This window comes from Amblyomma mixtum, chromosome 8 (assembly GCF_055824585.1).
Source record: "Amblyomma mixtum isolate Tamu chromosome 8, ASM5582458v1, whole genome shotgun sequence".
Taxonomy (NCBI): Eukaryota; Metazoa; Arthropoda; class Arachnida; order Ixodida; family Ixodidae; genus Amblyomma; species Amblyomma mixtum.
Window position 1 is genome coordinate 7,123,567 of NC_143019.1, and position 27,650 is coordinate 7,151,216.

At 49.3% G+C, this 27,650-nt stretch overlaps 1 protein-coding gene across 8 annotated transcripts in view; it reads right to left on the reverse strand.

Moving 5' to 3' along the window:
- LOC149331226 (echinoderm microtubule-associated protein-like 2) overlaps positions 1-27,650 on the reverse strand; it is a 190,227-nt gene that overhangs the window by 53,552 nt on the left and 109,025 nt on the right. For 7 of the 8 annotated variants that reach the window (XM_089556401.1, XM_089556400.1, XM_089556399.1 and 4 more), the window contains exons 2-5: positions 5,544-5,690; positions 2,615-2,721; positions 1,426-1,568; positions 993-1,181 (exon numbers count right to left, since the gene is read on the reverse strand). In XM_089556401.1, the coding sequence (XP_089412527.1) occupies positions 993-1,181; positions 1,426-1,568; positions 2,615-2,721; positions 5,544-5,690 (586 nt within the window). Of the gene's footprint in view, positions 1-992; positions 1,182-1,425; positions 1,569-2,614; positions 2,722-5,543; positions 5,691-7,462; positions 7,983-27,650 lie in introns of those variants that run through there. The other variant, XM_089556398.1, reaches the window with a different exon arrangement.

Here is a 27,650-nt window from a genome sequence, read left to right on the forward strand (position 1 = left end):
CACAAGACAGCATAACATATGCATGCTCACAACAAATCTATAGTCCAAAATCCATCCCAAATCCATTAGAGAAGTACACTCCGGATTGTATAGGTGGTAAGCACTAAGCAAAAATAACAAGCTCAGTACCTATGTAGTACTGGTTGTGAAGGCAGTGAACAGACACCCCAGCAACAAATATCCGAAGAGTTTGTTATTACAAACTCTCATTATGGGGGCTTACGAAGGCGACATGCCATCAAGCTGGCTGGTTTTCAAGGTGGCAGACAAGCACCTTTCTTTCTGCTAAGCCCAACATACACTTTAGCAACAAGAGCTTCCATGATAACCCAGCAAGTTATTGTTAAACTCTTGGTCGGCGTGATACCAACTACAGTATGCAGGAACCGAAATATCGGGTTTACAGAGGATTCACGGAATTAAGAAGCATATCCTACATTAATTTCACTAACAGGAGAAAGAGAAACAGCAACTGCTGCCCAGGCTGGTAACACGATAGATGTAATGCTCGGCTCAAATTACGAGTACTGCACTGGCTTTACATGGGCGAAATATTACTGCAAGAGCTTTTGAAAATTTACCTCAAGCTCAGTTACAGTTTATGACAATGAAGACATACTTTCTGCACTATAGATTAGGAAAAAAAAAAAAAAATGAGAAAACCGCCCACAAAACTTGTGGGTGTCATTCTTCCAGCTAGGTCAACATCCACCAAAGTGTTGACCATCAAAACTGAACAGCTGTAAAAAAAAAAATAAAATAACAAAAGATCCAAGATTGCGTTAGCACTAATCAATCTTCAAGAGCTGGTAGGCACCACCCTAATCCCAGCTAGCACCAAACCTACATGCAAGAATAGATAAGCGCTGACTACTGCGCACCGCTCCCAATATCGCCGGCTAGCCCCGCATATTGTGCCAGCTGTGACCATCATTCCGAGCGATGGCAGCAGCAGCAGTGCTGGTGGCGAGGAGAGCCCCCACCGCTTGTACCTGCTGGCGGTGGCGAAGTCCTGGCTGCTGCAGCTACTGCTCCACCTCTTCATGGCCGACAGGTTGGACGTGGAGGCCGAGATGTGGCGGTTGGGCGACGGCGTCTGCCTGGGCGACGGGGAACTACGGTATGACGAGGGCGCTGGCGAGGGCACGGGCGATGCTGACGTTGAACTCTGGCCACCCTCACTAAGATTCGGGGGGAGGGGGCAAGGGCGACGGGAGAGTAACGACAAGACGATAAGCACGTGAAGCATTTCATTGCAAACTCGAGACTAGTGACAGCACTGACAAGTGCAGTCTTGCAGCATTTGTTACAGTATCTGTGGAGAGGAAAAAGATGTGGATGGGCAATTTCTGTTCCTCCCATCTGTGACATGACCATGTTGAAAAGATGATGAACGAGACCACATGGGGTGCCACATCTACGCACCTGTGCAGGGAGCTGGTGGAGGCAGTGGGGAAGTAACTGAGTCGCCGTTGGGGCGCAACCCCCGGCGAGGTGTGCGCCGGATGGTGGTTGCCATTGTGCGGTGTCACCCCATCGGTGAAGGATGATGTGGAACTGTTGCTCGCCTGTGTGGTTAAAGAAAAAAACAAAAAGGTCGTTGTAATGATAAGACCTAACCAGTCAAAGAGGTTGTTCATCGGAACAACAGATCCCCTTCGCACAACAGACACCTCACACCTAATAGCAGAATCTTCGGCTCCCTAGCAAACCTTGCTCTACACACAAAGCCCTAAAAGATAAGCACTGCGAGAGGAAAAGCATAGTTCTTGGTTTTTCTTTTCCTAGCACCACAATCTGAATGCCTCATTACCTCTTAAAAGCAGACCAGCCGTAGCTTTTTTTTTTTTAGAATACCTTTAAAGACAACACACGGCAGACAGAACTATAAAAAATTGTATAAAAAAGTTAATTTTTAATCTTCATATCCTAGCTACAATCTGTCTGTGCAAGATGGAGCAAGATGGAAGGTTCAGTGCCGCATGTGGCAGCGTTCTTACGTGATGCTCAGGCATGGCCTGCAAGATTTGGCAATGCGGCAGGGCTCAACCAGCTTTAGCAAACCACGTTTTAATGCCAAATATTGGAGAAAATTGCTCATATGTAACTTGCCCCCTCTTGTCTACTGAGATGTGGTACTAGTTTATTCACTCCTGTCATTAGTAGAAAAACGTAATTTTCCTATACATAAGAAATGAGAGTCATAGAGTTAGCTTCATATTGCATACCCCCCAGTGAAGATCAGTGTTGCGTCTTTTGACAGCTACAGCTATAACTCCATAATTTATAACACTGTACTGCAGCGATGCCACTAACGGTTTCACATGATTATTAATTTTGCATGAATATGTGCACAAATAGCGGATATTCGTAGAAGTACCGGTACTTGATTTGGTTCTACCACTACTCAATTCACATTTGATTCAGTTTTTACCTATGCTATTCGTATCCTGTTTGGTGCTGAACAAAGTGCTATTTGCACACCCCTACTTTGGGGCCTCCTCCAGTGCAACACAACAAGAACTTTACTGGAGCCATATAAATAGAAAATCAATTAAATGCATGACAAAAACGACAGATAAGGCAGGCTGTTAAGTGTGCGTGGCTGCCGTACCTGTCTGTGAAACGTGTGGCGGTTCTGGACGGCCGGATGCTGAGGCAGGGACGGTGACACCTTGGTCGGAGTCGTGGCATGGCTGTTGGAGTTCGTGATCACCGGAGCTGCAGGGGCAAAAGGGGTCGGACATTCCCCCAGGCCAAGAGGTAGGTCAGTCATGGACATACTTTGACACCCTGTCCGACGCCCCTTAGGTTGACTTCAGCACTACCGGACATCTGATAGCACTAAGGCAGCGAGCTTTTGCCAGTCTGCAACAAGTGGTATACTGCCGCATCACAGTGATGGAATGCCAACAACAGAGACTCAAAAGAGTTTGGAAAAGGACTGTTTGCGAGGAAAACTGGCGCCCACAACAAGAAGTTGTAGCCTTCATGCAGCCACTTTGCAATTGCATTTTTGATGCAGCTTAAGAGGGAGATGCAGAATTATCTTGAACATTACAGTAAATGCATTATCTGCCAATACCATTCCATTTCTTCATAACTGGAAAATGGGTATTACCCAGAAGCTTATCACGACCCCATTTAAAAGGAGATATATACTGCAGATTGAGGGCGCGAGAGGGAAACGTATGCCCAGGGTTCTATGTAAAGAATTCCTTTACCAGAGAAAGATTAAAAATAAAAGAAAGTTGCCGACATGCTTTTCCACAAGGTTCTTCAAGAGTGCAGGTGGACCCTGATTATCACCACTTCCTACATTTAACCACGACAACACCATGCCGGTAATAAGGCTGAACTTAGTGACTCACAACAGCCTCCCCCCATAAATCTAACAACGCGTAATGCACAGTACAAACAAGGGAAAACAAAATTTAAATCACACTGCAGTATTAAGAGCATGCGTTGTGTTACTTTCACACTCACGCATTTCTCAATTTAGTCTTTTGTCAAGAAAAGACTGCCAAGGTCAGTTCTAGCAGTTCTTGCAAGCAATAAAGATGTAATGAAGCTGAAGAAACAAAAAGGCACAGGTGTTAAACACAGCAAACTGAAAAACACAATATTAAACTGAAAACAAGAAAAACATTCAGTGACTGTATTTTCACTTCGTTATATGCACAGTAACACATCCTCATTGTGTTACATCATCCTCAGAGATTAGCAACTGATGGCGTGCAAATAGCAGCAAAGCAGGCAGCTTCGTGTTTACTTACCATCTACACATTTCCGGGAGACAATCCGAGGGCAAGAATAGACAAAGAGGAGAATAAAAATTCTAGTAGCATTTGCAAACTCAAGAAAGGTTGTGTAAAATGTATGAGCCCTTGCCATGTTATTCATAGTCTCAGCACAATAATACCGTGCAAGCTTTTTTTTTATATTAGTATTGAAGAATGACAAATAGAGACAACTCTGACTCCCCATTCAGCATTTCAAACAATACAGCCTGTCAGCCTAAACTGCCATCAGTAAAATTTAAACTGTCCTGAAAATACAAACGAAGCTTTTCGTCAATAAACTGCACTGCTTATTTCACTATATTCACAACCTCTAGAGGTGAAGTAAATAAAGACACAAGCCGCCAATTAATCGGATGGCCAGAATTGCAAACATGAAACATCTCTGCGTTATGTTTCACGAGTTTCGTAAATTGCACAGCATCATTGGAGATAGATAGAAAAAGACAAAAGAAACATGACACATTACACAGCACTCATGTTTCTTTGTCCTCCTGTGTGTGTCTCCGATTGTGCTCTAAGCTTCATGATGCTCCCAAACCAACCACCCTGCCAAAACCTTCCCGAGTAGGTGGTTAGCCTTTTGATCGTACAACATTTAGATTTACATCTGCTGCCAAGCATTTTGCCACTGAGCTTGCTTTTCTGCACAGCAGAGTTCACTGTGGCTTAGACTGGTGACCGAAAACTTTCAGACGCGTTAATGCTCAATCCTCCATACACTACACAGAATAAGAAACCCTTGACTCGCCATGGCAATGAACATTACTGTAATCAAAGTGCTTGTTTCAGCACCATGAAGCAAGGAGCTCCATGGATCCACGAGCTCTACAACATTAATCATAGTATGAGACACAGGACACAGTTCCGTCGGTCAGTCCAGCGGATTGCGGAGTTTGAATGTCCCAAGCCACTCTGGATGTGAGGGACGTCGTAGTGGAGCGTTCTGAATTAATTCAGACCACCAGGAGTTCTTTAATGTGTGCTGACATCACGCAGCCCACGGGTGTTTTTGATTTCGCCTCCAATGAATTACGGCCACTGCAGCCGGGATTGAACCCACGACCTTGGGATCAGCAGCTGAATGCCAAAGCTACTGAGCCACCACGGCATGTGGAGGAGTCAGTCAAGCAATGACAACAGTGGACTGTTCTGTTACCTGCTTAACTTGAAACGTAGTAGACATAGATCACACCGAGACATTCTATCCAGCGCTGCAGCAGTTATAGGTCATGCGTGAGTTTGCCAACATCAGCATGCCTGATGGTAAAAATCCTGATGAGTGTAGAGAATCCATGCCACAGCTCTGGCTGTGAGAATCTGGTTTAGTTTGGTTTGGTTTAGTTTATGGGGTTTAACGTCCCAAAGCGACTAAGACTATGAGAGACGCCGCAGTGGAGGGCTCCGGAAATTTCGACCACCTGGGGTTCTGAATCTGTGCCTGTACAATACGGTCCACTGTCAAAGGGAGCATGCGATCGTGTGGCCTCCGCGCTTCGTTTCGTGGTGCCGCCATGAACTTGCCAGAACTGACAGCACAAGGAGCATGCGCAGTAAGCATGGCAGCTGGTCTTTGTGCGCACTTGCCTGGTGCTACCTATTATTGTCACATCTAGGCAGCAGGGCTTCGTGAAACACAGAGGCCATGCGATCACATGTTCCATTTAACAGTGGACCGTACTGTACATCTTGACAATAGTACGACAGAATTTGCAAAGCGGGCGAGTGAAAGAGTGTCCTCACCCCTCCCCTCGAGCTGGTTGATACGCCTGAGCAGGTCAGCAATGGTGCTCCGCAGGCAGGTGATCTCGTCCGCCTGCTCGAGGCTCTTCTTCTCGAGGTCGCTGACCCGCTCTTGTAGCGACAGCTCGTCATGGTTCAGCATGTCCTCTGCACATGAATACAAGGTGCAAGATAGGTTTTAAAAGCCTGTGGCAAAGTTGCACCAGGCATGCAGCCTAGGTGATCTTTGTGCATCCTCGAATACATAACTTTAAGACAGCCAAAAAAGGTTTTCGGCAGGAGTTACTGTGTACTTGCTACATATTTTTTAAATGCCCTTGCTTCAGCATTTCTATGGTGCTGTACGAATCAGGTTACCTGTACAAAGCAGATAGCTATATTACTGGTTGCATTAAGCTCCGGTTGTCCCGACAAACACACATCAACAACGGAAAACAGCAAACAAACTTTCAAGTGCTTGTCTATGGAGAAAAAGCAGCATGGCGTGACACACAGCCTTGACCCCCAGTGTCAACGTCCTCTCCCCCATCCGCACCCTTCACATCGCTGCACTCCTTTTTTGGCCCCTTGCTACCCAACCATGTATACTTAGACACTAGCCACAGCCCCCAGTCACCTCTGAAGAAGAAGCCGAGCCAGCTTTGAAACGTTGGGTTTCACATTAAAAAATGTTTGGTTGGAGACGTGTCATAGTTATTATAGGTCATCAAACCCAACTAGACAGGCAATTCTGTAAAAATGTCCCGCCACAAGAAAGCAAACAAACTGTTCCTATGAAGAAGATTGGTGCCTCATATGAAGCTGCCCACAATACTTATTAGAGATGAATGTGCCCTTTGGAATGAATATGGGAGAATGAACCCAGCTGACAACACAGCGCCCACAGAAAGAGCTGACACTCAGTTTGTTCTGTCAGCAGCACACAAGACTGACACAGAGAGAACTGGGTTGGATGCTAGTCAGCACGCCAGAGGACAGGGGGGTGATCTTGTAGAACAAAGAAAAACTGCGGCAGAAAAATGAGCGCACATGCTTCATTTAAAGTGTTCTAAGGTTATGCTGTCAAAAGTTACAGTGCAAACACACAGTTGAATGACTTGACAAAGGAATGTTGGTTTTCTGCTATGCCTCACATATAAGTGTGCAATGACGAAAGCATGAAACTGACACAACTAAAAAAAGATTCAAACGAAAAGCTGTCAGTGAATGCAAAATTGTCTTTCCTTTTCTAAACGAGAAAGCAGAAACAAAGACGTACTGTTATCGACTCTCCAAGTCCCTCAGCTACAGCACCCAAGAGAAACAATCCCAGACTGCAAGTGCAGTCGGCCGTTTCTGTTTTTAAAAGCCCTGAACGCAGACGTCACTTCTGTGACGTCTGTCAAACATGTCGCTATACACAGGCGAGTACATCGACGTCACTGCACTACACAATCAAAAGAGGCAACCAGGGAAGTGAATGCCCCCAACAGGAATGTGCATGTGACTCATAGACAGCCAGCTGCAGCAAAAAGAACTAAAGCATCGATATCCCATCAATCCAGGAAGGCAACAACTATATCCCCATGCCACACCAAGCTCAACTTGTGCACCGATCCAAGTAAGTGTCTCTCTCACTGCTTCTCCCATTACATGGCCACCAGATGAAAATTCCAACTGGTCAAACTGGTTTAAGGAACAATTTCCAGCTTATTCCAGTAGGTTCCTCGCCGGCCCCAGTAGGACCCAACTGGGAGTCAACTAATGCCAAATGGGCATAAAATGGAATCAACTGTAAATTGTTCCTTAAACCAATATGACCAGTTGTGACTTTCACCTGGTGGCGCATGTCTGCTGGCATGGACATGTCCATGTCAGCGGACATATACTCCATTATAAAGGGAGCGACAAAATGCGGTCACTGGACGTTCCCGTCTCACCTTCGTGCTCAGGCTGTTGGAACGCCGTCACATCAAGCACACCGACACCCGACATGTCACCGTCGCCGCGCTGATCGCTTTTCGCGCCTCCGCGTTCGCCCGCATTGCCTGCATCGAGCACGACGATCGCGAACGCCTCTCGCGGCGGCAAGGGCGAACCAACGCCCCGGCCGCGTCCGCCAGGCACGACTGTGGGAGGCACTGCGGCCTCTCCCAAACTGTGTGCGCCTCGATGCGAAAAAACCGCGCGATAACCGGCCGAATCGAAACGAAAAATAGAACAAAAAAATGGCGCGGTAAGCACTGCGACGTAGGCCGAGCGATACCAGCGACCCGCTTCGGGAGAAACGAAAAACTCGACGAGGAAGAAGGCGGCGGCGAGGGAGTAATAAAAAAAAATAAACTGATGGCAAAAAAAAAAAGGAGCGCGCACAGCTGTGGTTTTCAAACGATGGAAAACGTTTAAACTCGGAGCCCGAAAACATACTGGGCAACGAAAGGGAGCACACTGGGAGTATAAATAACGATCGACAAGAGCTGGTCGGTCACCTCTCGAATTGTTACCGAGGTCAAAGAATAACAGGCGTGCACAGTCTTCAACGCAGTACACTGCCACCTGCCCGGAGACACCGGCTTAAGCATCAACGGTACGTGCAGTGCAAAGTTTCTTTTTTTTTTTTTTTTTCAAAACGTGATCCAAACGTGAGGGTTAATTGGACAGATATGGGAGAAGCCTCTGCCCTGCAGCGGGCGTAGTCAGGCTGATGATGATGATGATGACCCCTACCGACCCCCAAACCTGGACAGATTTTACGGAAAGATCGGTGGCCGGCACCTCCCAAGGCATCGTTCGAGAAAGCTCAGCTGTAGCACAAGGCCCCACGAAAGAACCCGTTTACGTATACGTACCCCCGATTTATGCGACGATTATACGCGACTTAAACAAGTTGCCTACGAACCGTTTATACACACCGCTTCTGCGAACGCCCAAACTAGAAAGGCGTAAAAAGGGAGTGAGCTGTTTCAGTTCACGCCCTTTTATAAAACGGGGTGCGCTAAGGGACAGCTTACTCCGTTTTCGCTCCCAAATAGGCGTACTAATGTTTAGAGTGAATGCTTTCCATAAAGTTTCGTACCTGGGCACAGTTCCTATTCTATTCCTGTGCGAGGCCTTTACGGCCACAGGATCAAACGGAACACATTTCTGCACCCGTAGAGTTCTTAAACCTTGTAAATATTCCAGGTACGCTCGTACTTAATTACCTTCCCTCTGTGACTTTTTCACGTCATATTCACAACAAATTTCGTAAATCAAGTCACCCTGGTTAAACCCCTCCCGCCAAAACATACCCAGACGCAGATGTCCCCCTGAAACTGGCGGAGTCAATCCGAAACCTTTCTTCAGCCAGCATAATAAAGTTTTCTCTCTCTCTCTCTCATCAGCCAGCAAGGTTCCTTCACGAATAGGCGTGCATTTTTTCTACCCTCGCCGGAGGTTTTACACGCATACGGTAAACCGCAAACCGGAAACAAGCAACAGGAAACAAGTAATGAATACTGATGCTCGTTATGCACGTGTCGTCGAATATCAATCAAGTATCGTCGAGTGAAGTCTGTGAAAGGGTATCTCGGCATACATTGCGGAGATTGCGAAACTAATCTTTGCCACACGCTTCACACAAAGATATCGAGGAGCAGGCACAGTAACAAGGTGACGCGTGAAATTATTGAAGCCGCTCACATCACGCGGCTCAGGGACGCACGCGTTAGCAGCACCTCCTTAGCTCTGTCAGCAAAAGAATTAGGGTTCATGGCCGCAGAGAAGCGATGGTGGTGCCATCATGCGCTCTTTTTCGAGTGTTCGTGTGTATGAACAAGTTATGAACAAGTATGAACATTGTTTATTGTTGTTTGGAGCACAATAAAACTTTTGTTGTTAGTCAGCGCCTGTCCTCGCGTGTATTTCCTTTCGTCCCTGTGAACAGTCATGCAGTTCCTTTTTGAAATGGCATACCAACTGGCCCAAGCATCAGTTCTAACGACTATCATGAACCACACCATCTCTCTATTTCCTTATTTTTTTTTGTCCATTCGCTATAAGCCTAGTTTTACTGTACGCGGAGTGCACAGTTCTACTGTAGACTCACACACACAAAAAGCGGCAAATGAGACGCGTGCGGCTGCTTCGTGATTTCAAAACGGTCCAAGGCAAGTTAACATGGAGATATGCGAATAGAGATAAGGACGCGCAGAAAAAATAAAAACAAAATAAACGATAAAGTAGGCTAAGCGTGCGGAAGTGCCGCAAGTTGTCGCAGTTATAATACGCCAAAAGCGGTCTCTGAAAATAAAAATAAGAGAGAAAAGGAAGCCAGGCGCCCTTATCAATGAGTTTAGAATCTGTATCAGCTAGCGAGGGGACAACACTCAGCACGCCATTAATTACGCACGCCCGGCCTCCATTTATATCCAACTAAACCTAATTTATCTAGCGCCACCACCCCTTAGTAGGCGGCGCGCCGTAGGCGCGTGGCGGTACGCGTCCTTCTTCCCGTACTTACGGAGTTAAGGTCGCGAAGACGTGAAACCGAAACAAAAAAACAATGCGTCGCGTTTATTAGCGACGGCGCAAATAAAGTCGCCAACTAGAACTCTATTTTAAGCGACATGACTCGTCCCGAACGTTGGCAGCGAAAAATCGATCACACATATATAGCTCATTTAGCGACTTCGAGGGACGATTATTTAGAGGCCTATTTCGCGCCAGTTAAGATGAGGCCAGATTGGATGATCGTCCCCCGCAAACGCACGCAGAACTTTCTCCGGAGAGACCCCCACTCACGCGAGTCAAGAAAGAGAAGAAACTCGGCCACTTGCACCGACCACTCGAGGGGGACCGGGGGGGGGGGGGGGGGGGGGGGGGCGTTACCTGTTTAGTGACAACGATAACGAATAACGAGGGGAGGAGGGGTGAGAGATAATTAATAAGATAACCGCGGACGGCGCTCAGCCACAGGCACGCCCGCGGGCTGATTCATTAAGGATCCGGTTGCGCTGCACAAGACCGCAGAGAATGGTAGCACTGTGGGCAGCTACCGCGGGTCGAAAGAGAACGGGGGGAGACGCTGTCTTCGCGAAGCAGGTAGGCAGAACAGGAAGGTTGGTTGGAGAAGAAACGAAGAGGTTGGGGGACGTGGACGTCTAACGCACCACGCTCGGCGCCTAGTTCCTTGAGGCGCCGAGCGCGAGCGGCATGCAAATCGTATGCAAATGAGCGTGCGCCCTAATAGCGCCCGTGCTCTGTCGGCCACGACCGCAAGGTCGGGAAGGGAGGTGGGTAGGTAGGAGGGGAAGGGGATTCCAACTCTCGCTCCAACGGGTTGGCGAGGCGCGAACGAGAGAGAGAGAGAGAGCCTCAGAAAGAAAGCGAAAAGGAATGGGGAACAAGCTGGACCATTTATCACGGCTCGGTTCTGAAGATGAAGAAATAATGAAAAAAAATACGGGGGAGACGCCTGCAGGTTCGGCAAATCGGTTATGTACGAGTGGAAACCGCTGCCTACAATCTAATATTGCGGACAGCCTGTGTCTCTCTGGACTCGTAATTTTTTTTTTCTTTTCTTTTTTATGCGTGAAATGTTTTCGGGCGCCGAACGTGTTGGTCGAGACGGCGCTCTGCGCTCGATTAAAACCGGTCGGCCCCAGAAGATTGCGTTAGCGTTGCGGAGGCCCTCGGCATACATCAACAGTCGTCCGAAGACATATCGAGTAGAAGCAATAGTGCAGGCAAGATGTCAATGAACGCTTACTAAAGAACCTGGTATATATATACTCAAATTCGGACATCTACATCCCCCCCCCACCTTCCGTTATCGTTTTGGCCGGCGCAATCAGTTGTCCTTCCACTTTGCTTTGAGAGAAACACGTGTCGCTTTCAAGCATCACTTGTCGTATACATCTGCTGGGTCGCGAACACATGGCCGCACGTTCTCGGCTGCGCGGGCTTTTGGGCAGTTGCATATGTAACCGTGTACCGGCGGACCGCAATGAAGTCTATATACTGAGCCCCAGTAGAGACTTATAATGCCGCACGAAAGGCATGCAAAATAAAGCATTAAATCCAGGTAGAGGCGACAACGGTCTCATGTCGATCAATCAATCTGCGCCGACTTCATTCCGCAAAAGTGGATAACGATATCATGCGGCAGGCACTAAAGCAGCGTATAGGAGGCGCGACCCGCATTTACGTATATTTTATACGCAGGAAGTTTGGGCGAATACACTCGAAATTTCCAATAAAACAATGCGGTTGAAATAAAAAAAATATTTTCAGTAACAAACTGTACATCCGCTCCACACGTCAGACTTTAAAATGACATTAAACAGGGAGCTATACAAGTAAAATTTACTCGTTAAATTTTCAAAACCAACGCCCGCCGGTGACGTGTTGCAGTACATTATGCTTTTGGATCATCGCTACCCGAAAAGACGGCCTCTTCGTCGGCGACGACTCTGTAGTGGCGAGCGACGACGCAAAAAGAAAATTAATTTCTTAGTAATGTGTAATTAATCAGTTATCCGCTTTAGCACGACGTACGCCACTACGTACGGCTGCATGACAGTTTGTTCCTGAAAAGAAAAAAGGAGTCAAAGGGAGTAAACTGTCTCCTCTAGCGCTAGAGGAGTCAGCTTACTCTCTTTTTACTCCCCTATAGGCGCATTCGCTTTTACTGTGTACCCTAAGCAGAGAAGAGTAAAAGGTAGAAAGCTGTCTCCTCTATAGCGCACTCTTTTTAAAACGGAGTGCTCCAGAAAACAGCTTACTCCCTTTTTACGCCCACGAAGGTGCGTTCGCGTTTAGTGTGAATTTTCGAAAATGTTCGCTCCTGTGCACATCCTGCCCAGGCGGCGCAATTAGTCTACATACTACGCTCAGGGTTCAATATGCCTGCCGGGCGTTAAAGGCAGACACGCTTGCCGCCGCGGCAGCTGCATGGTGGCGTACGCGGGAACGCATAAGCTTATACACGGCGCGCGTGACCGTGTCACGCCCGGTCGCCGCGATTACGCCACCGGGAGAGGGAGAGAGAGGGAGAGAGAGACAGCGCGCGCATATGGGCCGCGACACGCGCGCGCTCACACAACGATCGGGAGGTGTGTATAGTTTACTCGCTCCCCAACTCAAAGCGGCCGCGTACGACGCGATTAATTATTAATGCCGCACACACGCAGGTCGGGCGCGTGATGGCGGGACAGGAGCGCGATCGGGAGAAAGAAAATAAAATAAACGAATCGCCGGGAGGAAGGTATGTAGTAGGTTACATACAAGAGCCGTCAGCGGACGGACGCGTTGTGACGTAATGTTCCCCGCGCATTCGGGAACGTATACGCATTAACGGTGGGTCGCTGAATAGGGGGGGAACAAAACGCCGAGGCGAAAAAGAAAAATCAAACCGCGTTGCCGTCGCTTTTGTCACGCGCGCGGCATGTATTTATACTGTACCGTTGTGGGTGCGTGCTGCGTGTATGTATAACACGCTGACGATGAAGAGGTGCATGACTGAGGAGTGAGGAAAGGATATATACATCTTCACCATCATCTCTCCGCCCTTCCTCCAAAGGCGTAGAAAAAGTGAGGGGAAACTTGTAAACAGAAACGAGTGTATCCTTTTTTTTTTGTTACCATTTTTTTGTACACTTCATTTTTTGTCATTTTTCTAATAATACGCAAAACCATTTTTGATAACTATTGTTTGCATTTTGAGATGCTACTTGTGTAAAACATTTGTATGTTACCTGCTGCCCTGCAATGTAGGGGCCGAGGGGCACGTCAAGCCACAATTTCTGGCTTTTTTTCCCTCAGCCCACACCATGTGTACATGGGAAATAAATTGAAATAGAATTGAATTGAATAAGCAATCTAATAGAAAAGAAAGTGCGCTTGGGATTACATGTGTCGATAGGTTACCGTATTTAAGGACAAATACACGTCATCTTTGCTGAAAACTAAGCTACAACGGGCTGTAGATAAAGTCCGAAAAATAAGGCACTGGTACCGCCGCCACCGGACATTTTCGCAAGCACACTGCAGTGATGTCACTACAGTTCTTACACACTAATCTCCGAAGCTCTAATATAGGCCACACCAATACACTCCCAGCCAGCCATCGCGTGGTTCACAATAGTCTCGACGTCACTGACAACGTCACAAGTTTGAATCGACTGGCGGGAAAAAAGTAACCCGTTTTCAAGTCGCAAGACCTTAGCACAATACGACTGCGGCGAAGGAAGATAAATAACCAACTTTAATAATTATTAAAAATAAAAGAAAACAGTGATTGATTGCGGAGAGAACAAGTAAATGAGCTCTCGGAAAACGAGGGTCCGAACTCTTACCTTCAGCTTCTAATAATCACAGCAGTACAACTAACGATCCTAGACAGCCTCTGAAGAACAATTTTTTTTCCACACGCATTTCGAATTCTGCTAACGACGCTCCTGCATTATCAGGGGATTATGGCTACCCCCCCTCAGGCGATAAATTTCAGATGAAAAAACCACGCTGACCCCCTTTTTTTTCAATGAAAAAGAAAGGAAAAAAGTTCAAGAAATGCACGTTACAAATGGGACCGCCCCCTTCACGAGTGACCCGCAAGTCCGCCCCTGCGCAGTATTAGGCCAGTTATCGCGAAACAATGCCGTGCTCCGCAACGAAGACCACTGCACCCTTTTCAAACAGTATCACACATGCATACACACATTCCGCCGACGCCAGCAGCAATGCCGACCGCGTTCCTCCGCGAGAAGGAAAGACACACCGCTGGCAGACACCAATCACCCGGTCGTTTCGTGTACACCTTATATACATATGCATACACTCTCGGAATGCGGTCGCGCGTGCATCTGCTACGTATACAGGGCAGTTCCGATATGTCCCCCCGCTCGGAGGAGGAATTCGACACGACAGCGCACGCTTGCGCTCCACATCAGGGGCGTACGTAGCCAGAAGATGGGGAAGGGGGGGGGGGGGGGGGGGAGGGGGGGGGGGGTCAGACCATTCCCCGAAAATTCCTGAGCGCTGCATCCCTCCCTCCCCCTTCGTTTCGGCCTTTTTGTCGTCCATGCTATTTACACACCGCGTCGATATATTACGAAGTAAAAACGAAAATAAGAAGTGTGTCGGTTTGTTGACAAAAATGGTTCTTGTTCTAAACACCAGATGGCGCCACTGATCTACATAGTATACAGACACCGCACGCGCACGCACACACACGCACGCACGCACACACACGCACGCACACACGCACGCACACACGCGCGCACACACACACGCACGCACACACACCACTAGGGTGGTCCCCTGTCCGCCTAAGGCTGGCAGCCAAGCGAAACACGAAAAGGTCAGAGAGATATGATCACCTACCTCCATGAGGCGCCCACGAAGGGCTTATCTATCTCTATACGTGGACACGCTCTGTACACGCACTCGCTACACACACACACACCCAACGACGCGTACGCTTATTAGGGCTTTCGTCCGATTTTTTTTTAAACTTTCCTCACACAGGTCGTGCCGTATCGAACGGCAAACAACTTTCCGCTCCGCGGAGACGCCGTGAGAGCCAGCTAGCTGGGGCACGCGTCCAAGTACCGCATTTGCTCGAACGTAAGAGTCTCACGATTCACAGACACTATACAGCGTTAAAGTACCCTGGTCAAGGAGTCTTCCCGAGCCCGAGTGTCTTACACTCCAGACACGAATACACCCATATGGGAGTAAAAAAAGGGAGTAGGCTGTTCTTTAGCGCACTACCTTTTTAGGAGCAGGGAAGGCATGCCAAAGTTCCGGAGTAGATTTCAATCACTTCACTAAACATACAGAACGCTTAACGGAGGTGTGTTCCCACTGCTAAGAATAGTAACTTAATGCAATTAGCAATGGGAGAAGGCTTTTAAAGGGGTAGAGACACCAAATTTTTGTGTTGTATCTCTGGGTTGTAAATAATGCGTAGCGATTCAGTGAGCATGGAACACCATCTTAGAAGCATGAACTCGCATTATATAATTAATAATCGTATTATTTGTACCCAGCAGTTTCGGTTTCGGTTCGTAGTTGCCAGGTTTTGCCAGGCTCTTTCATGACGTCAAAAACCAGACAATGCGTTGTCACGTGGGTCCGGAAAGCCGTGACGTCGTGTAGGCATGTCGTCTGCTTGACACGCACGTGGTGCGCGTAAACACGGAGAGCCGGGCGGAGGCAAGTCGAACAGCTCCGAGTCGGAAAGAAGAGTTTTATTTCGGCGAAGACGCCGATTATGAGGAATCGCGGGATGACGCAGACGAGGAAGAAGACGCCGCGGTTCGAACCCCGACAATCACTTCATTTTTGATCCGCTGGCCAGCGATTCCGAAGAGGAGGCAGGCGTCAGGCCCGACGCAGCTCAGATTGTGCCAGCGAACGCCGAGCGTGTAGGCAACGTCAAATGGTAAAGGCGCGTTCACACTACGCCGACGATCGGCCGATTTCAGTCTGGCGATGGTCGGCGGCAGCGATTTTCGTGCCGTCGGCGCGTCTGTCACACTGCGCAGACGCCGAACGAGCACCGGTCGTCGCCTGACGAGCACCGGTCGTCGCCCGAGATAGCAGCCGTCGGCCGACCCGTGTGTCACACTCTGCCGACAACAGCGCCGACCTCACGCCGACGTTGTCCCATCCCGACAGCTCGACGCTGCTTCTTCGTGCGCGCTGCTCGTCTGCTAGCTCCGTTGATCTTCTAACTTATCTTCTATTATGGGACGAGTTCGCACTAAAGCGATGTGAAGAGTAGGCCTTTTATTATAGCACAGTCGACTTCCAAAGCGCCGTCAACTGCGGAAGCGAGACCACCTAGGCCTAGCGACGACTAGGGCAGCCTGGGACCAGCGCGCAGTTCAGGCGCGTTCACACTAGGCCGACGGGACCCTGAGGTCGACGCGACAGCGACGCCGACGGTCGCGTCGGCCAACCTGGTCGTTTCCCGACCAGCCAGTCACACTGCACCGACGACCAAGCGTCGTCCTAGTGTGACAACGCCGCCGACCAAAACGAGACCCGTTGGCCGACGTGCCTTGGGCATATCGGTGGCCGAGCGAAAACATTCGCCGACCAAAAACAAGTAGCGAGCTCAGAGCGCGAAGTGCAATCATTATTTAGACAATAATGCACGCGCAGCAACATTCATCAAGCCATATGGCCACTTTGCCGACGCGCCGCACTGATCGTCGCTTATTTGCGAACTGCCGCCCCACTGCAAGCAGGGACACGGAGCGGTGAGCATCGCTGCGCCGCTCTACCCAAGCTCCGCCCGCAACCGGTGTCGCACTTCGCCGCCGTACAGCAGTCCCTCAGAAAGACTGCTCGAGCAGCGACAAAGCATGCCTACTTATGATTCGAGCTTTCGGCAACGGCATCGCTCGCGGGCGCTCCAGGCGACGAGCTCTTCTGCTGCCTGGTTGCCGTGGTCGTCGCTAGGCCTATAGCCTCTTCCGCATCGAAGTCGCAGCGGCCGGCGCTTAGGAAGTCGCCTGCGCTATAATAAAAGGCCTACTCTACACATCGCTTTACTGCCAACAGCATCATCTCACAATAAAATAATAGTATGGTAAATCTCCACGACGTCTTCAGCAGCGAAGCGAGCGGGCGCCAGGCGAGCCGGACCGCAACGTCGGGCCAGCGGCAGCTGCGAGGCGGTTGTGGCAAAAAGTTTGCTCGTATCACAGTCGTTACCTTTTCCAGCAGCTCAGTATTCGTCAGCGATCCTCAAAAATGACACATTTTTCACATTTCTTATCCCAGGGTTTATTATTTACGTCAAGAACACACTTTAGCTCCTTTTTATGACGCCGGCAGACGGGATCCAGGCTGGCCGGCCGGCCGGCATGCTCGGCGTACTTCACGTTCGCACAAGAAAATACATAACATCCATGATACTAGAGAATGCTTCCTACATTAGAGCACGGGCAATATGCCTCTGCAAAAGTGGATCTTTCGGCAACGACATCGCCTGCGGCAACGACATCGCCTGCGGCAACGCCGGGCGTAAAGCACCATCGCACTCGCGAGCGTGCAGAAAAAAAAAAGACTCTTGAGCACTCGTAACCAACGTTGCTAGGCCGCGAAACCGCAAAACTTGGTCCCGTACGTCAGAAAACTGTGCAATGACGTAGGAAATACTTGCTTGTGTTTCCTTCTCTGTTCCTACGTCACATTGATGCACTAGCGATGGCTCAGACTTCAAGAGTGAGCATTTTCACAAACTTTAAAATGAAATTAAAATATGTTCTAGACCTCCCTTAAATTTAATACTTCGCTCTTATGGTCCTCACATACAAAGGAAACGTATGGCAGTCTTTTGTACAACCTTGGAATTTGATGTCTCTACCCCTTTAAACGCGGCCCCGGAGGGCTTGAGGTTAGCAAATAGAGAAGATTGAAATCTGGGTTAAAATCTTCGTAACTGCTACAGAACTTGGCATGTTTTGCAGAGGAAATTTGTTTCCGTTAAAAACGATAAATATTCTGTATTTTTAGTGATAGAAGTCTACCCCACGGATTGGGCAGCATACCCAGCCCCTGGAAGAGAGTGCGGGCTAGAGAACAGCTTACTCACTTTACACTCCTTTCGCGTTTAGAGAGCGCAGAAATAAATGCACGACCACGCCGCCATACCAAAGCAAACGTCAGCGGACAGGCTTTGCCCGCATCAGCAGTGATAGGGAGCGAGATAAGTCAGACAGAAGAGATTCAGATTAGAATGGAATACATAATCCCGTCCCATATATGCCTGGGGCACTGCCTCGTCCAGGCGCAGAACTCCGAGCAGCAGATGTCACTGCGAAAACATCTTATAGTCGGATACAAGTCAAGAAAAAAGCGCCTTTTCCTCGTCAAAGTACCCCCTCCCAGCCAAAGGCGTCGGCCGATTCTTATGAACCACCTACAGTGTGACTATGCGGGAAGTGGCAGGTGAAAGCGGACAGTCCCTTCCCTGCATTGTCGGGGACAGCCGCCTCCCTGCATTGTCACGCTAGGAGGTTCATGAGAACCGGCCGACGCCATTGGCTGGAAGGGGGTCCTTCGTCGGGGAAAAGCCGCTTTTGTCTTGACTTGTGTCCGGCTACAGAAATACTGACTCGGGGCAAGCAGTAAAACGAGGTGTTGAGGTGCGGCCCTTGACGCATTTCTTTACAGAAATCTTTTTAGACAGTCTATAGACTGGCCATGGACACCTGTCTATAAATTCTATACACGCTCTATAGATCAATCCTAGAGAACAGTCTTTAGGCAATAGAAATGCTACAGAAAGTCTATAGACAACCTATAGATTCATGGCTATGCACTTTTAGTAGACTTTTGTCTATAGACAGTTATAGACTGAGGTTAGACAAAAATAAAGGTCTATAGGAAGGCAATAGAGCCTATAAGAAGTCTATAGACCATTTTTAAAAGTGTTTACCAATAACCGGCGAGGTTCACGTTATTTCCTCTCCTCTCCCTCACCTGAAGGAGAGTTGGCCACCACGGTGTGGCCACAGCAAGCACTTCACTGAGGTGCGCGCGCGCCTTACGATCGGACTAATACGGCACACGTATACACGTACGGTGCCTGAACAGCACCCACGTTCCGCAGTGCCCGCTTATTTTTACACGTATACTACAGCGGCGTATGCACTGCAAACGCCGGCGGGCCGGGACGTCTCGCCGCACGGTGGCGCTGCCATCGATGCACACTACAGCTCGCCGAGCGAAGAGCCGCTTCCGCGGGGGCGCCGAGCGAGCCAGCCCCGGATCGCGTAATTCCCGGCGGGGTTTCGAAAGCCCTAATGTGTGCGAGAGCGGACGCGACAGTCAACTTCAGCGCGGAACAAGGTATAGGGAGTTTTGGCGGAACGCAGTTTTCGCCGCAACCTGTACACGCACTTACTGAAAGAACGCGCGCCGACGCCCGCACGTGGATGCGAGGTAAGAGCGGGGAACATTTAGATAAGATACAGGGGTCATACCACCGATTCGTCTCAAATACAGCGCCCTACGAGGGCTTAAAGCAGGCATAAACAAGCACCGTAAACCTCCAGAATTTCGCCTCCATCGAAATACGGCCGCCGAGGCAAGAACCGAACCCGCGTCTTTCGGGCCAGCAGCCGAGCTCCGTAACCACTGAGCCACCGCGGCGGGTAGATAGATAAATAGAAAGAAAGAAAGAAAGAAAGAAAGAAAGAAAGAAAGAAAGAAAGAAAGAAAGAAAGAAAGAAAGAAAGAAAGAAAGAAAGAAAGAAAGAAAGAAAGAAAGAAAGAAAGAAAGATGACATACAGAAGAAAAGAAACACGCGCCGACGGCCCATCCGATCAACCGGAAAGGGGGCAGCTCGCATATAACATCGAGAGCTGTAGGGACCGATACACCATACAAGCACGCGAGCACAGAAGACCGAGCTGCCTCCGTACGCGTAGGGCTACTACCGGAACGCGCTGCCGCCGGGCGCGTGCCCTCTTCTCGGCTCACTGGGCCCGACGAAAATTGGCCACTGCGTGCCGCCGCAATCTTGCCGGGCCAACCAGGCGCGTCGACCACAGCCCCCCTTTCCTGTTCCACCGTATGCCTCCGATCACCCGTCTCTCGTTGCATTTATTCGCTGCTTTTCTTGGCCTTTCTCCGACTCCGTCTCCGTGCCTTCATGTGTGCGTGTTTCTTTGTAAGCCACCGAGCACGACGCTGTATCCGCCGACATGAGCTGGAGCAACATAACCCAGACCAGACCGGGGCGGTGTCGGCCAGCTCTAGTCCAGTTGAGAATTCGCCGGTCAGTCAGACGCCCATGTGCCCATCTGGCAGAGGAGGGTGGCAGGGCGGTCGGCGAACACTGCCGCTGCGTGTGGGCTGTTTGTAACCAGTGCGGCTTCTGCGGTTGTCGGTGTATCCCGCCGCAGTGCAGGAGAGGGTGTACGTGCAGTCGGGGAGGCCAGTCACGCTACAGTGCAGCCGCCGAACGAGACGGATGAGTCCGGACGGAAAGAGCATCGAAGAGGCTTTTTGGCCGAGGGCGCTACGGCTATCCGCAATTTCCACTTCGCCTCAACTCCGATCCCTCGGCTTCCGTAAGGTTTACCGGCCGCCCGCCTGTCTTTTTTGGGGGGCTGTTCAGCATCACAGATGGGCGCTCCTACGATGAGTTTTCTTTTGATATCTATGGGGGGAGGGTGCGTAGGGGGGGGGGGGGGGGTTGCTAACCGGACGCTGTGCCTATAGTTTCCCTTTCCGCTTTTCCTTTCTTCACCGATCACAGCAATCGAGTTCCCCCTTCGAGCTGCCGAGAGTCACTCGACGGCATCCGGAATCCAGCTTCTCGGTCACACCCGCCAGTCTTACCCTTGAGAAAATTTCAATAGATACTATTATTATCATTATTATTATTTCGCTTTCTATACTGCACCAAGGAACGAACGGACACACCATTTCAGAACGCCGTCACGCGAGTCTTGACAGCGTACGCGTCATTCCGCTTCATCGGACGGACAAAAACTTACAGGGCCTGCGGCTATTTAGATTATAACCGGTTTGCCCCATCAAGCTCGCCCTTGTAGCGAGCTCAATCGATACAGTAACTTACCAAGTCTAGCCTGGTTATATTTAACTCGGATATTTCGAATGACTGGTTTTATGGAGCACACAGATTATCCCCTTGAAAATCATATATTAAAGTACGGGCACGTCTCGCAGTATATCGAACACCAGTTTCCCCGGTCGTTCGATACATGTTCGAACTGTGCCCACCGCACTCCTGCAAGTGGTGCTTCTCCTAACGTAACTCTTGGGGGGGGGGGGGGGGGGGTCGTTTTGCACCCTCGCGCACCTGCTGACAGCGCTAAGACTGGGAAGCCGCGTGAAGATGAACACGTGGGTAATGTTGGAGGGTGGTCCTCGGTATCTTGTACTCACTTTCAGTGCCACATCAGTGTCACGCGGAGAAGACAACTAACTAAATCACAGCGGTGGCCTTCGGAAGGCGTGCTTCGCTGCTGACGGCGCCCACGAAATGAACTGCACCTTAGCACAGCATATTAATGAGAGATTATTTTATTCGTGGCTAGTTCAAAACAGCTAGTCCTCTGGTGGCTCGATATGAAGCCGGTTAGGCCTAGCAAACTATGCGCTGTAAGCACGCCGGCGGGCGGCAAGTCGCTCTAAGAGGCGTCGCTAGCGTGCGTACAATGTATTCTTGCCTCTAGGTTGTGCATACGCGTATATAGTAGCATTTCTATACATCGAATTACCGATATATCGAACAATTTAGCGACAACCTTCGAATTAGATATATCCGGGTGCGACTGTATACCTTTCGATGACCCTGGGTTCCCATAACCCTGTGGACGAAGACGAACTGTCAGCTAACCACCAAAACATATCAGGAACAGAATTTGTTCCTGCCAACGGGATACTCAGCGGAGGATGTAACTGTTTCCTTGTTGAAAGGAACGCTCAAACGACTAAGATAGTCGCATTAAAATGCACAAAATCGACACACAAGAGATCCACGTAAACATTCTTTGAGCCAAGTTTAACCATTCTGCGTGAAATATAATACGGTAAATCAATTTTGCAAACCGCAACTTTCCGGCCATCGGGGCGAAGCAATAATAAATACGATGAGTGAGCTTAAAAAATGCACATGCGGGAGGTCTACAAAAGTCAAAAGAAAAAAAAATAACGGACCTTTGCGCGTCTGAAGCGAGCCGCATGCATTGCATCGCTGTCCCGGAATGTACTTGAACACGCAGTCTTGTGGGCTTTGCGCGTCATAAATAAGTGAGAATCGCTGCTGCTAAAATTCCGATGGTCTGGTCCGCTCCGGCATCTGCACACGCCGCACATCCCGGAGACTAAACAAACCTCACTGCTGATTGTATTTTATGAGGCTGGAGAGCATCCTGTAGCTTATACACGCGTATCAGTGTTTCTTTTTTCCATAAAAAAATACGTTCACTGCTTTTTTTTTTACGTTTGTAGAAGGCCTAAATCCACGCATTATTCATGAATTCCCCATGAAGCCGGCTCGAGCCTCCCTTTCTAAATGATCAGCTCATTCATTCATTCATTCACGCACAGACGGACGGGCGGAACGACAGCTTCGCCACGGCGAAGTCAAATCTACACGCGCTGCCGACTTGATGCGCAGTGTTAATAAGTGGCGACACATGGCGTCTACATCTTACGTTGCGCTGCAGACGACTCCAGTTTCAACAGGGACTGTTTTTTCCGCGCCTACGGTCAACGCACAATCAGACCAAACTAGAGCTTCGGCAGCCCATTTTCTCACGCCAACAGCCCGTCCGTATCGGTGCGTAAAGGCTGTTCACAGGCGCGATCCGATCCGCATAGCAAACGCTCCCACGCTCGCGCCCACGTAACACTATACACTACCGAACTACAACAGCCAGCGCCATGTATTGTCTGGCTCGTTTCTAGCATACCTTTTATCCAGAGGCTATAGAGTGAAGGCATTGGAAGAGACAGAGAAAGGGGGGAGGTGGGGGGGCACCGCCAGGAAGAACTGTGAAGCAACACGCGCCAGCTCGTCAACTGAGTTTACATTTTACTGGACTGCCCTCAACCCCCTACATGCCATCCCATCTATGTACAAAATCTAAGAAGCACCTACGGAGCATCTACGAAGCATCTACAAAACATCAACGAAACATCTACAAAACATCCACGAAACGACTACGAAACATCTACGGAACACCTACGAAGCATCTACAAAGCATCTACGAAGCACCTACAGCGCATCTACGCAGAATTTAAGGAGCATCTACGCAGAATCTATGGAGCGTATACATGGAGCATCTACGCAGAATCTGTGGAGCATCTACGAAGCATCTACGCAGAATTCATGGAGCATCTGCGGGGCATCTACACAGAGCACCAACACAGCATCTACACAGAGAATCTGCACACTATTGACCTACAGTATACGTACACGCAGTAATACGATCAGAGGCCTAGACCGTAGCATGGGCTGTATTCAGAACGGACAGAGCGATTACGAAGTACATGCATATACTTTGAAAGCGATGTTCAGAGTACGGGGCCCACACATAGTTAAACGCAACCAGTGACAAAAACAAAGGTCGTGAGCAGTGACGCCGAAGTTACTGAAATCATTGGCGATATCGGAGCGAAACCCTAATTTGCGTAGCCAACAGAAGACCAGTAAAACGCAACTGAATTTCGACAATTTTACGCGAAGAATGACTGTGACCAATGTTGCCTTCGCTCGCGAAACACTGGCTTAATTAAGCCAGAACCTCACAGCACACGGATACAAGACAACATGGCCTTCCAATCTGGCATATCTTCGCCTCCACTGATTGCGTTCTCCTGCGGTATATGCGGCAATGCCGAGATATTAACCGATGTGATAACAACAATCGATATTTTAAACAGTCTGGCTTAACCTCTTTCTACTTGAACTCTTCCTTGAAGGTTGGCGTTTAAAGTACAGATACTGTAGATGGCTAGAATGTAGGTAGAGAAGTAAGGTGCAGATACAGCTATACAGACATACACCACTAATATATGCACAGAAATGATAAAGTTTTTCGAAAAGTCCATCGAAAGTCCCTTGCTCTGCTGACGTGTCAGATGATCTAATTATACAAGACGTCGCGCTCAATTTAATGCAAACTTTTTTCCCCAGTAACCACAACACCGAGAGGATCGGGGTGCAGCGCGCCTGTTTCGGCTGGCACTCAAATCTTGTTCAAGCCGCCTCCAAAGGCTTCGCGATTTAAAAAAAAATAATAAGTACATTCAACGAAAGGACACCTATCAGGGCCGCAGAAACAGGTCTGTTGACGAAGTCTTCCGATCGAAGCACACACACACGCACGCACAAAGCATCCGGGGGCGAACGCACCCGTAAATTACCAGCGGGAGTCGGTTACTACACCCGAAAGGCCACCAACACGACGCGCCCTTCGCTGTTCCGGGCAGGTCCGGTCCGATATTACGTGCACTTGCGAACACCCGCGGATCGTAAAAGAAAAAAAGAAAGAAACAAAGAAAGAAAGAAAGAAGGAAGGAAAGAGAGAAAGGAAGAAAGAAAGAAAGAAAGAAAAGAAAAGAGAAAGAAAGAAAGAAAGAAAGAAGGGAAGAAAGCAAGAGAAAGAAAGAAAGAAAGAAAGAAAGAAAGAAAGAAAGAAAGAAAGACGTATGGCCTAGAGGAGCAGCCAGCCATGTCGAGTGTCGCTAGCTGTACACCTTTCTCCCCTGGAAGGAGAGAATGCCTCGTTGAGGCTGTCTTGCTTTTTCACTTGAAAAAAACTCCCTCGTCTCGGGTACCAGCGTCGTGTCTCGAGCGTTTCACGCCGCTGGGAGACGCAGCACGTTCCGTTTCTTCTCCCGGCCACGGGTGCGACGGCCTCGCTGCTGCCAGCGGTGGTTGCGTGACGCGCCCCTTTCCCCTTTACTCTCTCCCTCTCTGCTGTTCATTTGCGACCGCTGTCGTTACAACAGTGACGAAAACAAGCCGCTGTTACACCCGCTTCGCCGCCTGCGGCAATGCTTCCGCCGGCGTTGTATAGACAACGCGACCGAAGCGACGACGGTATATGTGGATCGCTTTTAGGGCCTCGTTGAATATCTGCGCAAGGCTGCTTTCCCACGTAACACCGAAGCCCTACGCAAGACGGTGGAGCTCTCTTTCGAGGGGAGCTGTGAAGGCTGAAGTTGGATACAACTCAAGAACGAAGCGGCTTTTACCCCGTCTCAAAAGGACCCCCTTCCAGCCAATGGCGTCTGCCGATTCCCATGAACCTGCTAGCTGTGACAATGCAGGGTGCGGAGTGGATAATGCTCATGCTTTTCTCATGCTTTTACGCCTTCTCGCTCTCTTGAATGTTTTTACGTAGCCCAAAGATTCCGCTTTGCTTTGAAGTACTCATTTTCTTGCCTATCTGAGCTGTAGTTGTCGCAGGCTGTAGCTGGGTCATGCACATCTTTGTATCTGTTAGTCCCTTTATCATTAGCTTGGTAATGCTATATTTGATAGTGCATGCACGTTTTATGAGTTCTGTCGAGCTGTGTGATGGTTCCCCAAACGTGTGAGGCGTTCCTTCGCTGTGTCCCGTGGCTGACAGTGCATCACGTGGTCCAGGAAATAGTATAAATCTGTGCTGGTTTTTTCACGCAATAAAGAGTTGGTAGTCAGCGCCCGTCCTGTGTTTTTCGTGTTCCTTCCGTCCTCGTTCCGTAGCGCTGTTGTGAATCTGTTTATACCCTTTCACCTGCCACTACCTGCCTTGTCACAGCTAGCACGGTCATGAGAATCGGCCGACGCCATTGGCTGGAAGGGGGTCCTTTTGAGACGGGGAAAAGCCGCTTTGTTCTTGAGTTGTATTCGACATACAAGACATACAAGTTACACATACAAGTTACACACAGGCTGAGTTCTCTAGACGCCAATGCCACTCGCAAAGTTGCACGTCAACGTCCGCGTAGCAGCCGCTGTGGGGAAGGCTACTCGCATTCACTGAGCCCTTGGAACCTCTTGGCAGCAGTCGTGTTGTTGACCGCCACGGGTGGCCAGCTGGCCAAGCTCGAAGGTCAACGATACGGGCGCAAGGGACGCGCAGCTACAGCAAGCCGGGAAGAGGTTGTTACAGTCGGACACAACTTTAGTCTGCAGTGAAGCTCCCCCCACATTCTGGACCGCCGCAGAGAATTCCTCCACGACGAAAGAGAAAATAGTTCGTTGTTAAAACTTGTCTTGGTAGTTGAACAAGAAGCTGACCACGAGAAAAATTATAAGGTGTAGAATTTTGACACCTGGTTTAATTAATACAGTCAACCATATAAAAGTTTGAATTAATTTACTATTTCAGCGGAGTAATACAGTACTAAGGGAGTAATTACTCATTGACATCCACCCGAGCGCAGCCATACGGCTACAAAAACAAGCTTTCTGAGAAAGCTGTATAGCTTTCCTTTGTAGCCGTATGGCTGCGCTCGGGTGGATGCCAATGAGTAATTACTCCCTTATTACAAAATCTACTCCACCTTGGGGGATTCCCTTAAACATTTGACCACTGATACAGTAGGCCGCGGACCGTGGTCCAGTGTTAGCAACTGCTGCTTTTTTAAAGCTGTATCCTACTAATGCGCGAGATGAAAATTAGCTCCGGCCCCAACCGTATACCATCATACCACCAAGTTACCTTTGACCGTCTATTCGTCTATATGTATACACTGTCGTGCGACGAACTGTCCTGCGTCGTCGCACGAAATTCTCGAGCTAAACAAAAGGTACCCGACTTTGAAAGGCCCTTTTCTGGGCGGCGCACAGCACAGCTGGTGACCCCCGACCGAGAGTTTAAGCGGATATAAAAAAAAAGCGAGAGGTTATCGTCCAGAACCCGGCACGCGCGCGCAAGAATAAGAAGCCCCTCGATGCGTCGCGAACTGGGTCTCCCCCTTCCTTTTTCGTGGCTCTCACTGTCGTCCCGCCGTGCACGGCCATGCAGCACGACTATTCCCACCCTCCTACAACTTTCGCCGCCAGCCTAATACCCCCCCCCCCCCCCCCTCCCCTCCCAACGTCGCGAAGCCGCGCGAGTTGCATGCGCCGACACCCACTGTCCCAATGCCGCTGCGAAAACAGCAGCAGAGGCAGCGGCTTTAACGATGGCGCGAGCGGAATTCTGCATTCGCGTCGATCAGCAGTATACCCGTGCACTGCTGATCCCTGAATACCCATTACAGGGGCCAAGAAGAAACAGACCGGATCAAAACGTGTTTCTTTTGAGCTATTCCATTCGACGACACCGAGCAGGTCTCCAAATACACGAAGGAGCAAAGTATCCGTCGCGGTCTAATCAGAACTCGAGATCCGAATCCAAATCGCCCGTTGAAACGCACTACTACGTTGCTCGGAGCACGAGACACTCTCCGGAACGCCGACTGGAACATGCCATCTAGTTCACTCTACTCCGTGGTGGCCTTCAGGATGCGCATGGAGTTGCTTCACAACAGCGGGGTCGTACGAGGAGGTAAAAAGAAAATTAAACGGTTTCGTTGGTGGGGTTTAACAAGCCGAAGCTAGGCAAGTGAACTGTAGTGTGAGGGATGCTACAGTGGTGGAGAGGTTCAGGCAG